The sequence below is a fragment of the Xyrauchen texanus genome, chromosome 32 (genome assembly GCF_025860055.1).
Source record: "Xyrauchen texanus isolate HMW12.3.18 chromosome 32, RBS_HiC_50CHRs, whole genome shotgun sequence".
Taxonomy (NCBI): Eukaryota; Metazoa; Chordata; class Actinopteri; order Cypriniformes; family Catostomidae; genus Xyrauchen; species Xyrauchen texanus.
The window spans coordinates 4,762,999-4,779,274 of NC_068307.1; the positions used below are offsets into that span (position 1 = coordinate 4,762,999).

General features: G+C 39.1%; 1 protein-coding gene across 2 annotated transcripts in view; it reads left to right on the forward strand.

The window, feature by feature from the left end:
- The window catches only part of igsf21a (immunoglobin superfamily, member 21a), a 331,022-nt gene that overhangs the window by 121,271 nt on the left and 193,475 nt on the right, over positions 1 to 16,276 (forward strand). For both annotated transcript variants that reach the window (XM_052101058.1, XM_052101057.1), the window contains exon 2: positions 961 to 1,073. In XM_052101058.1, the coding sequence (XP_051957018.1) occupies positions 961 to 1,073 (113 nt within the window). The remainder of the gene's footprint in view (positions 1 to 960; positions 1,074 to 16,276) is intronic.

A 16,276-nucleotide genomic window follows, 5' to 3' on the forward strand; every position in this document is an offset into this window, starting at 1 on the left:
GCACGTCTTAGCCACCGTAATACATATGTATATATATATATATATATACACACACACACACTATTATTTTGACTGATTGATACAGTGCTCTGGTATTGTGAGAAACACAAATCCTCTTGAGCAGCAATTTGAAGGCCTTTTGGTCTTGTGTTGTTTACCATCATATTTTCACGTCTTGGTATATTATAACAGAATGAACTGTCCAAGTTCTATTTTGGTTTTTGATTATACTGGTGTTAGCAGAAAATAACAAATCTCTAGCTTGAGTTCCACAGAATTGAACACAGACTCTCAAAAGATAAGGAAGTGCACTTCCTTTTTTTTTCAGAACAAAGGCATCTTCTACAGAGTTAATGTGTTGATTTCAGAAATTGAAAATGCAAGTTAATTCAATATAATTATTAACACTTAACTGCAATAACCCTTGTTCTGTTTATAATTATGTTCTGTTGGTGCATATGGGTTTTTGTGGCCTTGTTATGCAAAATCAATTTTTGTTTTGTTCTGTAGACTTCAAACTCAGCACAACAAACATTATCTATTCATGTTGAAGTGAAAGCCTAAGTTTCTAGGTAACGAAGGTGTTTTGAGCAGGCAGTTAAAATTTTCACAATTGGTGAATGTGGCGGGGTGGGTGGGAGGGGCTAGGTCGTGATTTGACACACCTGGCCCCTTATCAGGCTAATCAAACATCCGAGAGGGATAAAGGCCGACTCCGGATGGTGGTGCAACAGAGAGAGAACATTTATGGGCAGCTGTCCATCCTATGTGTATGTTTGTGTCTTTTGGTTTATTTTTTCATGAAACTATTATTTATATTGTCAAAACGGTTCTCGCCTCCTTTCCATCGAACTGCTTTACAGTGAACATTTAATAAAATCGGCATCTGGCCATTGGGCTCTTTTCTAAATGTATGGAAATAAACATGGTTGCAATAATATTTTACTTTTATCTCTGCAGGATATTTGACTGTAACGATAGAGCCCTTGCTACCTGTTGTTGTGGGAGAGACTGTGACTCTAAAGTGCAACTTCAAGACAGATGGAAGATTGCGAGAGATTGTGTGGTACAGGGTAAGTTACTGTTTTCTGTGTATGAGCTGATATATTTATCATCAATTTACTGTTTGTGTTCAAAATCTGTCCATGTGTTGTCTGATCGGACCCACTATTGCAACATAACACATTAAGCATTCAGCCTGCAAGTCTAAAGCACCTGGTCTAGAAACTGCTTCATAATTTAATAAATGTGACCTGAGATACAAAGTTTACATGGGTGAACTTTATTGAAAAACCTTATCTAGTTTGATTTATTCTCACCACAAAACACATCGTGCAGATCCCTTGGAACGGCCCGCGACTGTCTTGTCACATCAACTGCCTCGAGTTGCTGGCGGTACTACTTGCCCTGAGGAGGGTTTTGCCGTTGATCCTGAACATATGTTGGTCCGGACGGAACACACAGCGACGATTACGTACATCAACCGCCAAGGCGGTTTATGCTCACGTCGAATGTCACAACTCGCCCATTGTCACCTCCTTTGGAGTCAGCAGCGCCTCAAGTCGCTGCGGGCCACTCACAACCCGGGCCACTTCAACAGCACAGCGGACACGCTGTCATGACAGGTTACGCTCAGGGGAGAGTGGAGAATCCACCCTCAGGCGGTCACGGTGATCTGGAGTCTATTCGGCCAAGCACAGGTAGACCTGATTGCTTCAAGGTGACGGCGCTCACCTCCATCAAGAGGGTAGGGGAACTGCAGGCGTTCTCTGTCAGCGAACTGTGCCTAGAGTTCAATTTAGACTACTCTCACATTATCCTGAGACCCCGACCAGGCTACGTGCCCAAGGTTCCCACGACGCCTTTCAGGGTTCAGGTGATGAACCTGCAAGCGCTGCCTCTGGAGGAGGGAGACCCAGCCTTGGTGTTGCTGTGTCTGGTGCGTGCTCTTCACATCTGCTTGGATCACACGCAGAGCTTTAGAAGCTCCCAGCAGCTCTTTGTCTGCTTTGATGGACAGCGGAAAGGAAGCGCTGTCTCCAAACAGAGGATCGGTCAATGGGTTATCGATGCCATCACCATGGCATACCATGCCCAGCATGTGCCTCCCCCTGCTGGCCTGCGAGCCCACTCTACCAGGGGTGTTGTGGCTTCTTGGGCGTTGTCCCGCAGTGCCTCTCTAGCAGACATCAGTAGAACTGGGGGCTGGGCAACACCTGATACCTTTGCAAGGTTTTATAACCTCAGGGTTGAGCCAGTTTCATCCCGTGTGTTATCAGGTGACACAAACAGATAAGTTCGGGTCAGCTGGCCAGGTGTACCGCTTGCGCATAGTGCCCTTGAGAGTGAACCCTGGACGTTCTTCCTCCTTAGCCCAGTTTGTGCGTTACTTTGGCCCCGGTACTGTGGTAAGTGCTCCACATGTGCTGGTTGTCTCCTTAGGTAACCCTGTGTGATGTATAGTTTCCAATTTGTTCCTTTTCTTGGGGAGAATAATAGAGAGCTACGGCTGAGCCAGACAGTCCTTAAACTTCTGAGCAGTTAGCCGCTCCCCAGGGGTCCCTCGACTGCCAGTGTGTTGGGGGTAGTTACGCGACAGCGTAAACTTGTTCAGCTCTTGTGGCGTTTTCCATTGGGACCCCTAGTGTCAACTCATCGACACAACATCGAGTGAGTGACAGATAGGGAATGTCTTAGTTACTGATGTAACCTCCATTCCCTAATGGAGGGAACAAGACGTTGTGTCACTCTTGCCACAACACTGAACCAACCGCTGAAATTGTCGGGTCTTTGGCTCGGTTCATCAGTGCGAAACCTGAATCTGTGTTTGCAGCGGCACTCCTTTTATACCTGTATGTCCAGGGGAGTGGCATGAAAATCCCACACGCCAATTCCAATTGGCCTTTTCTCAAAGATCAGAGATGTCTGAGCTCCCAAGGGTGAACCCTAGTGTCAACTCATCGACACAACGTTTGTTTCCTCCATCAGAGAACAGAGGTTACATCCGTAACCGAGACATTTTATGTTAAATTTCAATGTGTTATTTTCAGTTACCCTTGGGAAGATCAGTGTTCCTTTGAGTTAGGTTTGATCCTGTTGCTACAAATTGATAGCGCTAGTGATGGTAGATTGGATAATTTTACTGACTTGGTACTTTGAGTCTCGTTCAGTAAAATAGTTTTCTTTTTTCAATTCATTTCGTTCATTTGAGCAGAATTAAATTAAAATGTAAACTTTTCAATGGACAAATCACTCCCAAAATGTCTACTTATGCAAACTTTGTTTATAGTCCCAATACGGGAAAAATTATAATGTAGCCAAGGACAAATTAAGAGAAACAGAAAGAATAGATTGCCTCTGGTTTGAATCTTCTTGTCTGAGTCGTTCGTTCTTTTGTTAAATGACAGTCGTATATGCTATGCACACACAGAAAACAGAAATGATTAGTAAACCTCTTGAGTCTTATGGTCTGAGTCGAGCGTATATGGCTGTCACGTGACAAAAGAACGAACGACTTGGACAAGACGACTCGAGAGGTGAACTAATCATTTCTGTCTCCTGTGTGACCAATGCATAGCATATACGGCTGTCACGTGCCAAAAGAACAAATGACTCAGACCAAAAGATTTGAAAGGTGAACTAATCATTTCTGCTTCCTGTTCAGAGCATATGTAGTTTTCAGTTGCGCAATGCGCATGCATGGCCAGAATCACTCTCTGAGACTTCTTGTTCATGAACGACCCATCACTAGATAGCGCTGTATACAAATACTGTTAAAGTGAATAGAAAGAGAAAATGATTTCTATAGGCTTATTTACTACAACAACAACAACTTACATTTATATAGCGCTTTTCTCAAACTCAAAGAGAAGGGGAACTCCTCAACCACCACCAGTTTGCAGCATCCACCAGATGACTGCAGCCATAGTGCACCAGAACACACACGCATGCTATTGGTGGAGAGGAGATGGTAGAGTGATGTAGCCAATTCAGGGATGGAGATTATTAGGAGGCCATGATAGATAGGGGCCAATGGGGGAATTTGGCCAGGACACCGGGGTTAAACCCCTACTCTTTACGAGAAAGTGCCCTAGAGATGTTTAATGACCACAGAGAGGGTGGACCTTGGTTTAACGTCCCATCCGAAAGACAGTGCTTTTTTACAGTATAATGTCCCTGTCACTATACTGGGGGATTAGGACCCACACAGACCATAGGGTGAGCACCCCTGCTGGCCTCCCTAATACCTCTTCCAGCAGCAACCTTGGTTTTCCCCAGGAGGTCTCCCATCCAGGTACTGGCCAGGCTCAACCCTGCTTAGCTTTAGTGGGCAACCTGGCAATAGCTGCAGGGTGACATAGCAGCGGCCATACTAGTTGACAATGTCCTGTTTCAGGGGGGCACTGTGTTTCATTTAAGGGGGAGTACTGAACCCCAAATGATCTCCCTTGGCAATGGGCATGGTCTAAACTCTTGAAGATAAATAGTCCAGTCTCTCAACGCAGTTGTAGCATGCATGAGCAAACTGCCTTTGAATGTGCTTGCAGTCAAATGAAGTGTTCTTTGAAAGCCTAGCATTTTAAGCGACACTTAAAAATAGATGTACCATTAAGTACCCAGGATTAGTGCATTGCAAAGCAATGAGTGAATGGATTAGTTATGCATTTAAAGAGACATTTCTGAATAAAGTATACTGTAAAAAGCATATATGCATACATAAATGTATATGAACTGACTGTCCAGGTGTAAAAGCAGTATTGTCATGTAGTAAGAACAAAATGGACAAATTTCATTGCTGTGGATTGCCATACATCAATATATTATCAAAGATCACAGTACCTCCTGCTGCTAAGATCTGAGACTGTGATCTAACCATGTACGGACTGATGTTTGAGACCGTATCTAAAAGCACAGTCTTTGATTCAACCTTCTGTTCTCCATTGCATCACATCTACTTTCTCCAAACTTGTCTTTGCAAATTCTGACCTTTCCAGACAGAATAAAAAGAGATTAATAGCACTTTACATATTAGCCATAGTCTCATACATCATACTGAACAGTTGGACAGTCCAACTGAATCAGTAACAGTTCCAAGAGGTTTGGTTGTTTGTATGAGGTCGCTTCCCTGTATGATTGGCTGTTTTTTGCATAGATGAAGGTTAACGTTTGAAGTTTCTTGTGGACGGAAGGGTTATTAATGATTAAGATTTTTTGTATTTATTTTTTTACAACAGTTTGCTGCATTTCGGCTTCAGACTGTGTGTTGCTCATGCAACATTTGACCATGCTGTGTTTCTTTGATTAGAACAACTTTCAATGGTTGAGCAAAATGACCATATTGTGTCTGAAATGTGCAATTTTTTTTTTCTCCTTTTTTTCTGAAATTCATGAAAATTCCCAACACAGTGTCATTTTCAGCACATATCAAATTCTTTATTGAGGTGGAAATTTATGTAATAAAATTTAATTTGTAACGTTTTTGTGAGAAAAAAAAATGGCCAACTACTTTGTCATGCTACGGTTAATTTCATATAGTACATATTTGTATCCTACATACACATAATTAAGTAATATTTTTACACTTTTTGCATAATTTGGGAAAATTACAGCTTTACTGGAAATGATGTAAAAATAAAAATATTCGATAACAATTCATATGAAGCCCATATTTATAATTCATTGAAAAGTCATTCTAATACATTCATACATCTTATAATATGTTAAAACTTCTCATAAATAATTGTAACTACAGTATATTATATAATGTACATTATAACACGTGACTTATTCTTAGTTATACCTAAAAGCGTATGATGCATTATAACACAATAAACATCCAATTTTATCCTCAGAGGTTGTGATATAATATACATTATATATTAGTGGTCTTGACCTGCTTTAATCAAAGTTATAAAAGCAATGTCTTCTTATATACAGTCATTAGATACATTTGTAATCTACAATACATTACATGAATACAAAAGGAACACACATTCTTGATGTAGGAAGAAAAACATGTTTAAAGCTACAAGGTTAATATATAATGTCTTGTAATATATAACCACGTAAATAGATCTTATGGAAGCTAATAATCAGACATTGCTTTTGTCAATTTACTTAAAGCATGCCTAATATATATATATATATATATATATATATATATATATATATATATATATATATATATATATATAATAAAATAGGTATAATACATGTTGGTCATGTTATAATGCATTTTATTCTAAGGTTTAACTATAAATTGGTAAGTATTATAATTGTGGTTACAGTTATTTATGAGAAGTTCCATATATAAGACTTTACGAATGCATTATATGTATGGGCTTCATAGAAAGTATTACCAAATATTCTGCTCACAAGTGATATTTACATTGATTATTCTTTATTTTGTTCAAACATCACCAGTCTTATATTTCATGCTCTTTATTGACACATTTGTCAACTTGGTTAACGAGTACACTAACTTTGAAAAAAAATTATAAGTGGCAAAAGTTGTCATTTTTGAAAAAAAAATTAAAGAAATTAAAAAGAATGAAATGTTTGATGTTTATTTCACTTTTTGTTTCGATTACCATAGTTTTACAAATTGTATTTTGTCTGATTAAAATTGAAAATCTGGGTCTTTTCAAAGTCTTTATTTTCCACTTTTCAGTGTAACACAAAAAAGGTTTGCTTTACAGCATAACAAAAGCACACACACAAACATTTACATTTATGCATTTGGCAGACGCTTTTATCCAAAGTGACTTACAGTGCACTTATTACAGGGACAATCCCCCAGAGCAACCTGGAGTTAAGTGCCTTGCTCAAGGACACAATGGTGGTGGCTGTGGGGATCAAACCAACAACCTTCTGATTACCAGTTATGTGGTTTAGACCACTACACCACCACCACCACTCCTAAACACTGCTGCGGTCATCTCTCTCTCTCCTCCGGCAGTTTGGACACCCTTTTATCCCCCTCCAGCTCTCACTGAAACACAGAACAGCTGTTTACCACAGGTGTCAATCCTTACCATTCTCCTTTTCTCGGCCTGAAAATCTGGGTCTGGGACAAGGCTAAAACAGTCAAATCTGTACATAAAAGGCATTTGAAAAGAACCAAAAACAATCTAAAGAAGACCTGGTGAAAATTTATAAAATCAGTTGTTATGTGACCTTATAACCAAATGAAAATAAGTTGAAATCTTTTTGTTTGAATAAAAAAATCAACCCATGGGACATAAAATTGCCTGAAAATGAAGAAACTCCTTGAAAGAGTACAGATACAGTACATTCAGTGGCCTCTTGCTTTGCATTCAAGATAACTTCTATCTATCTTATGACCCACAGTGAGAGTAAAATGTGTCTGCCTGTGAAACAGCAGAGAGCTCAGCTCTTTTTTACAGCAGAGCACGTTCACTTGATAATGAATAGATGCAAAGCAATTCTGATTGGCTTAGCAGCTGAGCAGAAATGTCTGTTTGCACATTGACAACCACAATTTAAGGGAAGGGCCTCTGAGGGCAAAACTGTCAACATCGACTATTGGCATCTGATCAAAACCGCTGATCATCACAGGGCTTAATATATTATAAATCAATTATCTGCTTCACTGCCAAAGTTTCTTTAATCTCTGGCTTTTATTTGACTAAACTGTCGTCTTTTCAATTTTTGCTTGTGTTCAAATGTAACTAGGGTTGATATGCACCTTCGGGATTCACTATATCTAATCACACACTCTGGCACCTGACACACAGGCTGTTTGAATAAAAGATTGCAGATGAGGGTTATTCATAACAGGGATACAGTTATCTTGTCTGGCTTTGTTTGAGGATTTTGTAATGCACACTAGAGTTCAAATTCTCCTTCAAACCTTGGAGATTCTCGATTTGGATGAGGGGCTTCCTCAGCTACTCCAGATAAAGGATATTGCTGCTGAGAGGCTCTTTAACCGGCAATGCTAAACAGCACTCATGCCAACAAATTGACACTTGTTGCCTGATTGGAGGCTCAGTTTCCATTCAATACCTGTTCTTCATGTCCATGACCACAGCTAATCAAGTTTTGAGAAGAATATGTAATTGAATCGCCACTGCATAATGGACAGCTATGATGAATGTAACATGCTTGAATATTCAAATGTGCATACCAAAGATTTTGTATTTATTTTTTGATAATAGAACAAAACATGGTTAATATGTGTGGGAAAATCAAAGTGCTTCCCTTTAGAATTTAATTAGATTATTCCATTGATAAAGGGATAGTTTTCTGTTAATTCTGTTAATCATTTCTATTACCGTAATTTCCGGACTATTGAGCGCACCTGAATATAAGCCGCATCCACTGAATTTTAAAAAAAATATTATTTTGAACATAAATAAGCCGCACCTGTCTATAAGCCGCAGGTGCCTACCGGTACATTGAAACAAATTAACTTTACACAGGCTTTAACGAAACACGGCTTGTAACAAAAAATTAATTTGCAGTAAACAGCCTACCAAGACTGTCATTGGTCACTATCTTCCTCCTGTGCACTGAAACCACTGAAGTCATCTCCTTCAGTGTCGGAGTTGAATAGCCTCAGAATTGCTTCATCCGATATTGGATCGTTTTCATTGTCGCTCTCGTCACTTTCATCCGGAGGCAAATCCCCCGCTGAGCCCTCTTCAACACGCAGCAGTCCAGCCTTTCGAAACCCGTTGATGATAGTGGATTTTTTGACAATGCTCCACGCTGTCAGGACCCACTGGCAGACTTGACCATAAGTTGCTCTTCGCATGCGGCCCGTTTTAGTGAAGGATTTCTCCCCATTTGTCATCCAAGCCTCCCACTGAACACGGAGCGCCACCTTAAATGCACGATTTACACTGATGTCGAGTGGCTGCAAATACTTTGTTGTGCCCCAGGAATTACAGCTGGAATTGAGTTTGTCCTCTTGATGGCTTCTTTCACCGAATCTGTTATGTGGGCCCTCATGCTGTCCAAAACGAGCAATGCCTTGTTCCTGTGAAAGAATCCTCCCGGTCGCTTGTCGTAACACTCCGTATGCCATTCATGCATTAGGCTTTCCGTCATCCATCCTTTCTTGTTGACTTTCACAACAATACCTCCCGGGAATTTTTCTTTTGGCATCGTCGTGCGTTTAAAAATCACCATCGGTGGAAGCTTTTCTCCCGATGCCGTGCAGCTCAGAACACAGGTGAAGTGCGTTTTTTTCATGCCCAGTTGTTTTCAGCGTGACGGATGATTCACCTTTCCTGTTGACAGTCCGAGTGAGAGGCAGGTCAAACGTCAGAGGAACCTCATCCATATTTATGATGTCGTGCGGGCCAATGCAATGCTCCGCTATCTTTGCATCAGTGAATTTGCGGAAGTTTGAAACTTTTTCCTCGTAGTCGGGAGGGAGCTGCTGACACAGACTCGTCCGTACCCTGATGGACAGGCCTTTACGTCTCATAAATCTGAGACACCACGATGGTCCACCTCTAAAATCCTCAAACTTCATTGCGGTGGCGATTGTTTTGGCTTTCAGTCGGATCTGTACAGTTGAAACACCTCGGCCGTCTGCTCTCTGTGTGTTGATCCAGTCTTCGAGCACATTTTCTAGTTCGGGCCACCTGCTTTTCTTCCCTCTGAAAGCTTTGGTTGTTTTTTTGCACTGAGTCAATTCATCACGCTGCTGTTTCCAACGTCTTATCATCGACTCATTAAGACCAAGCTCCCGTGCAGCAGCTCTATTTCACTTTTCAACAGCCAGATCAATCGCCTTCAATTTGAAAGCTGCATCATATGCATTTCTACGTGTCTTGGCCATGATGAAGGTGACAAAATGACTACCGTAATCAGAATGATGGGAAGTTTGAGCACGCTCGATTTAATCTAAACAGTAAACAAAAAAAGCCGTTCGGCAATTTCACTGGTCTAATGAAAGCTTCATGCCGCCAAAAAACTGAGCACGTCTCACAATTTTTTACATTTTTTTTTTTTTAAATAAAATTCGAAAGCGGGAAAAATCCATATATTAGCTGCATCGTTATTTAAGCCGCGAGGTTCAAAGCGTGGGAAAAAAGTTGCCTTCAGTTTTTAGTTGCGAAGTCTTTATTTTCCACTTTTCAGTGTAACACAAAAAAGGTTTGCTTTTCAGCATAACAAAAGCACACACATAAAAACTGCTGCAGTCATCTCTCTCTCTCTCCTCCGGCAGTTTGGACACCCTTTTATCCCCCTCCAGCTCTCACTGAAACACAGAACAGCTGTTTCCCACAGGTGTCAATCCTTACCATTCTCCTTTTCCCGGCCTCGCTCTCCACATACGTCGCTCAGCCATGCCCACATTGCCCGACTCGGCCCGGGGAGCCATCCTGCCTGTGACTCCACCCCCCCCCCCCCCTTAAGCTCTCACACATGTGGACAAACATACAGTACATATGCACATTACGTACTGTGCGTAAATGACTGTTTTTCACTGAGTGAAAAATATAGCCGTCATGTCAGCTCACTGCTGCATCTATCTCAGTGGGGTTGAAAACATTTGACACTCGCTGCTGCTGAGAAGTGCTTAAACTTACATCTTGACGATTTTGAAGCGATGTTACTTCTGAAGAGAGCTGCAACAAATAAAAGTAATCCCACAGGTGATCTCTCTCAGATTCTGAGCTTCTCTCTTTTGATTCCTCAAAATCAAACACAAATGCACAAACACACTAACTTGTTACTCCAGTAAGTGCTCCCGTAAAGCAGCGCAAGCCTCGCTATCCTCCGTTGCTAGTTCTAAAGTGACGTTTTCGATTTAGCAATGAAGGCTTGACACTGAATCCGTGGTGGAAGAAATTAGTTCCACTCACAAGAGCATTTTAGGGACGAAAACCAGAAAATGTCTTTGGATAAAACCCTTAATGATGTCTTAAGGTATACGCAGAATAATTGACTCCGTCTCATTGAATTATTGAAAAATAATGCACAACCCAGGTGCACCTCAGGTGTGCATTATTTGTCAACAATTCAACGGGACAGAGTCAATTATTTCTTACTTAATTGTTAGTTCATGTTAGTTCAGAATGATGCTTTTAATGATGTTGATGCAAATGGTAAAAATGCATTTTTATATGCCGAAATTAACCAAGTTTAATAAGTCCTGTAAAAGCGGTGTTCAATTTGTTCATATTAACGGATGAAAACACATACAACCGTTTTTAATGTGGCAGGGACGATAACAATTTAAGCTGAACTAAAAAGGGATAGTTCATAATTTACTCACCTTTATGTTGTTCCAAACCCATGTCTTTTGTTACTTCTGTGGAACACAAAAGCCTCAGTCACCATTCACTTTCAATGTATGGAAAAAAGAGCAGCAGTGATACAGTAAGTGCTTAGAACGTCATTAAGGTTATTTAATCAATTTTTTCCCACTAAAATTAGTCTAAGATCAAACGATAATTGGCGGACACCATGAAGTACTTCCGCGGACCCCATATAGTTTATGGCTCCCTAATGTAAAAAACGTAAAAGAATAAAAAGAAGCCAGACATTCTTATAGGCTACCATGGCTTTTATAAAACTACTAATGACTACTGATGCCTTGATAGTGTGCTATGGTTGAAGACAAAAATAGAAAAATAAATCACTTTGAAGCCATTTCACATTAGCTGGGCGAGAGCTTGGAATCCTGGGAAGACCCATAGAGAATTTTCCTCAATGAAACGCTTGGCAGTTCATCTCACATTGTGCTTGTACTGATTATGTCATTCTAATGAAGAGATACTTTCGGCCTGGTCCCAATGGGTGGCTCTACGGTGACGGCTGCTAACGTTGGGTTTCCGCCTGACTGCCTGTTGAGTGCCACTATGAATTACCAATGATCTCACCAGATTAACCCTCCATTGCTCATTATTCCTTTGTAAAGTGCAGGTCTACACATGCCGGGCAGTGACTTGCTCCTTGTAGAGTAAGTTTAGCACAGACATGTCCCAAGGGCTCGTGTGGATTAACAGTGTGTTCCTTTATATTCCACTGAAGCAGCCATAAAGGGTTTGTACTCTATAATCAATGTTTAGGGAGCTGTTTAGCTAGTGTAGCTTTTTTAGATACTATACAGTACTGTAAGAAGTTTTACTAAAACGTTTGTCTTAAGATGGTTATTTATATCTTCAGCTTTAGTGTGTCAATAGGAAATATAAATGTTAGACTTCTAAGCATTCCTTTTGCAAATAGAATAGAATAGAAGAACAGGGAGCCTTGCAACAGATGGCATGGCCCCCACATTGCCCCTCACTGAACATCAGGTCAGTCTGGGATTACACAAAGAGAAATAAGCAATTGAGACTGCCTAAATAGATATAAGAACTGTGGCCAATTCTCCAAGACCTTGGAACATCCTCTCTGCCAACAACCAAGAACAACTGTGTCCAGGTGTACCTAGGAAAATTGGTTTTAAAGGTTTAGGTGGTCATACCAAAAATGTATGTTTATTTTTAAGATTGCTGAAATTTGTATGATGTTAATTGATAAATGAAAATTATTTATGGCATTATTTTGGAAGACATACTCACCATTTTTCACAAGTGCATTGCACAGTACTGAACACTACATGGCCAAAATGAGAGTATGTGGGCACCCCCTTCTAATTAACTGGTTTATTTCTAGTGAAGACAAACCGTAATGCTACGGAATAGATGAAGTTACTGTTTACAAACAAATGCTCGGTGCCGGCACTTTCGGTTCTTTTAGCTCCGTATCGCTTAAATTGAGCTGAAAATGAAACATCCCGTTTCCGAAAGATTATTGGAGATTTTGGCTCCTTTAAATTCCTATCAGAATCAGCGAATCAGGACAAACTTAAGATTTGACATAAAATATGATATTTGACTGTTATTTGATATTTCAATTTATGATATTTTGCTGTTTTTCATTTACAAAGTGTAACCTGTTTGATTTTATCAAACGATGTTCTTATTTGAATAAGATCTAATAGGACAATATAAAGACATATAGATGTACTTTTAAAGGTACAGAATTTGTCTTTAGGGTATGATTAAGTATATAAAATGAGCCACAACTGGTAAAACAGTCCCTTGTTTATTTCTGAGAATGAAAGTGGACCAATAATTTAAGCTATAAAAATGCATATTGCATTTCTGATGGTAGTTTTCATTCTTATTTACCACGTTTCTCAGTCTTTAGAAGTGTGTTAAATGTGTGAGGATATGTGTTTATGAACATACACATGCATGACTAAACCAGGCCAACTATGTTTAATAGAGATGATATATATATATAATGTACTTTCTGAATTATCAAAAAAAACTGTTCATTGTTCAAAAATGAAAATTCTCTCATCATTTATTCACCCTTATGCCATCACAGATGTGTACGACATTCTTTCTCCTGCAGAACACACAAAAAAAAAAAGATTTTAAGAAGAATATCTCAACTCTGTTGGTCCATACAATACAAGTGAATTGGATCCAAAACTTTAAAGCTCCATAAAGCACATAAAGACAGCATAAAAGTAATACATACATCTCCAGTGGTTTAATCCATGTCTTCCGAAGCAATATGATAGATGTGGATGAGAAACAGATCAATAGTTAAGTCATTTTTTACTATAAATCTCCACTTTCTAAAAGCCCTCTTCTTTTTTTTGTTCTTAGCGATTTGCATTCTAATGGGCAGGGACTTAAATATTAATCTGTTTCAATCCACATCTATCATATTGCTTCAGAAGACATGGATTAAACCACTGGAGTCATATGGATTACATTCATGCTGTCTTTATGTACTTTTTGGAGCTTCAAAATTTAGGACACTGTTGACTTGCATTGTATGAACCTACAGAGCTGAGATATTCTTCTAAAAATGTTTGTGTTCTCCAGAAGAAAGAAAGTCATACACATATGGGATGACATTAGGGCGAGTAAATGATGAGAGAATTTGTATTTTTGAACAATTCCTTTAAAACTGGTTTTGTTGATAATATATATATATATATATATATATATATATCTTCACTTTTAAACATAGATATCCATTTGTAAAAACTTTTGGGAAAATTAACAAACATTGTTGCATTATATAATGCTTAAAAGATTATTAAAATTGCGGTGCTACTCATAAACACTATTAAATGCTTTGAAGAACCCACAAGAGCAGTTGTCTGTGGTATGACATCCGTTCATCCATACAGTTATATTCTAGAAATGTGTGTGCTTCCAATTGATTTGGCCCTTTTCTGTTCCAGCATGACAATGCACCTGTGCACAAAGTAATATCCATAAAGCAATGTCCACATATTTTTGCTCATATACTGTAGTTTTAATGAAGAACAGACTTCAATGGCATAATGGTTGTCAACTGTGTTGATACTGCAGAGTCATCAACATAAAACATTTGCAAGATGAATTTAAAGTGGAAAAGCTCAGCATATCACCACTCAGCATCTTAGAAATTTAGTCTTAAACTAAGGTCAACCTTTAACTCTTGTGTATACACACCCTCAGAGTTCTGGCTCCCACTCAACTCTAATATTCTGGACACTTTGGTTGTTTCTCAGGCTTGGCACTGAAGCACACCATTACAGTATGCAAATGACGTGGCTCTTGGCAAGATAATTAAGCTTTCAAGAGTGGAGGAGTTTGCAGATTGACACGCCTGTCTTTCGGACCACCATAACAGAATTTATTTTTAACTCTTTGGTTTGTTTGTTACTGTCAACTGCACATGCGGGACCTCTTGACCCAGGGGTGATGAACTCGGACTGAAAAACAAAACGCTTTCTTAACATTAATGATGTGTGGAACCTCATTCCAATTCCTAGTTTCAGAATTCCAGCACTTGGTTGCTATAGTAACATAAGTGACGGATGAGTCTTTATGCATTATTACTTTGTGTGCTCTCCTGGTAGGCTTCCACGTGCCACACTTTCTGCTATTTTAGAAGCCCTTGTGTAATTGTGTCATGCAAATTCACTTCACGGTGTCTAAAGCTCTTTAGTCTTTGATAAAGGGATGCACGTCGTAGCTAAAAATACTGTACTTTTTGGACATTTTTAAACCTCCCACGATTCGAGATTACTTTTCGATGACAGTGCTTTATGATGTGTAGGCTTAAGTTATGCGAAGACTAGAAAACTATTTAATTATAAAGGATTAGTTCACTCAAAGATAACATTTCTGTCACCATTTAATGACCCTTATGTTGCTCCAAACCTGTATGACTGTATTCTGTGGATAACAAATGTAGAAATTTTGAATAATGTTCTGGACGCTCTTTCCATTTTTTATGCTTCAAAGAGGACACGAAAGCACCATAACATTAGACCATACAACTTATGCGCTAGCTATGTTCCAAGTACGATAGCTTTCTGTGACAAACAGATCAAAATTGAAGTCGTTATTCACTGAAAATCTTCATATCTGCCTTCATGAGAAAAGTAGCAACGTCCAATTCATAAATTAATCGTTCTTTTGAGTCAAATATATTCATATATTGGTTAAACCGGTTAAAAAAATAAATAAACATTTGAAATTGAACTGATTCATTCAACTCATTGACTCATTTTTGAGTTTAGGAGCTCACTGGAGAGGAATATTATCAGTGAACTTAAATTGTGGTATTTTTCTCCCAAAAATCTACTGAATCGCTTCAGGAGACTTGGGAAATGGGTCAAGAGTCGTATTGGACAAGTTTTATGATACTTTTATGGAGCTTTTGTGTCCTTTTTGAAGCTTAAAAGCTTCAATCTCCATTCGTTGTGATTGCATGTAAAAGAACGACTAGTACGTTATTCAAAATACCTTCATTTGCTTTTCACAGAGGAAAGAAAGTCTTAGAGTGTTTTGGGGTGAAGTATTTCTGTGAGATGATCTATGAATTAATGGGAAAACATAAGATTTCACATTCAACAGAGCCTTTATTGCCGTGTAAAAACGGCATACATTGAAAATTATTGCAACATTACTCAGGCTTATGAGGGGTAATACACCATAAAAGAACAATTAAACAAATGACCCACGTAATTGTTTGATGTCCTCTGATATCTACATTGAACACAGCTCTAGAAAGCTTGGAATCAGTATTCACAGATGTCAGCGACAAAAAAGTAAAAATGCTTTCTTCTTTGTTTCTAGTGTAAACCCATGAGGCAAATTCTCCAGTGCAAATGCTGTTCTAAACGTAATGTTGCTGTCTAATGAGCCCCTACAAGACTGAATTGGCTTGAGAGAATTGCAACCACTGAGATTGTGTTATCTGAAAAAAGGCAATACTAAAATTTGTTTTT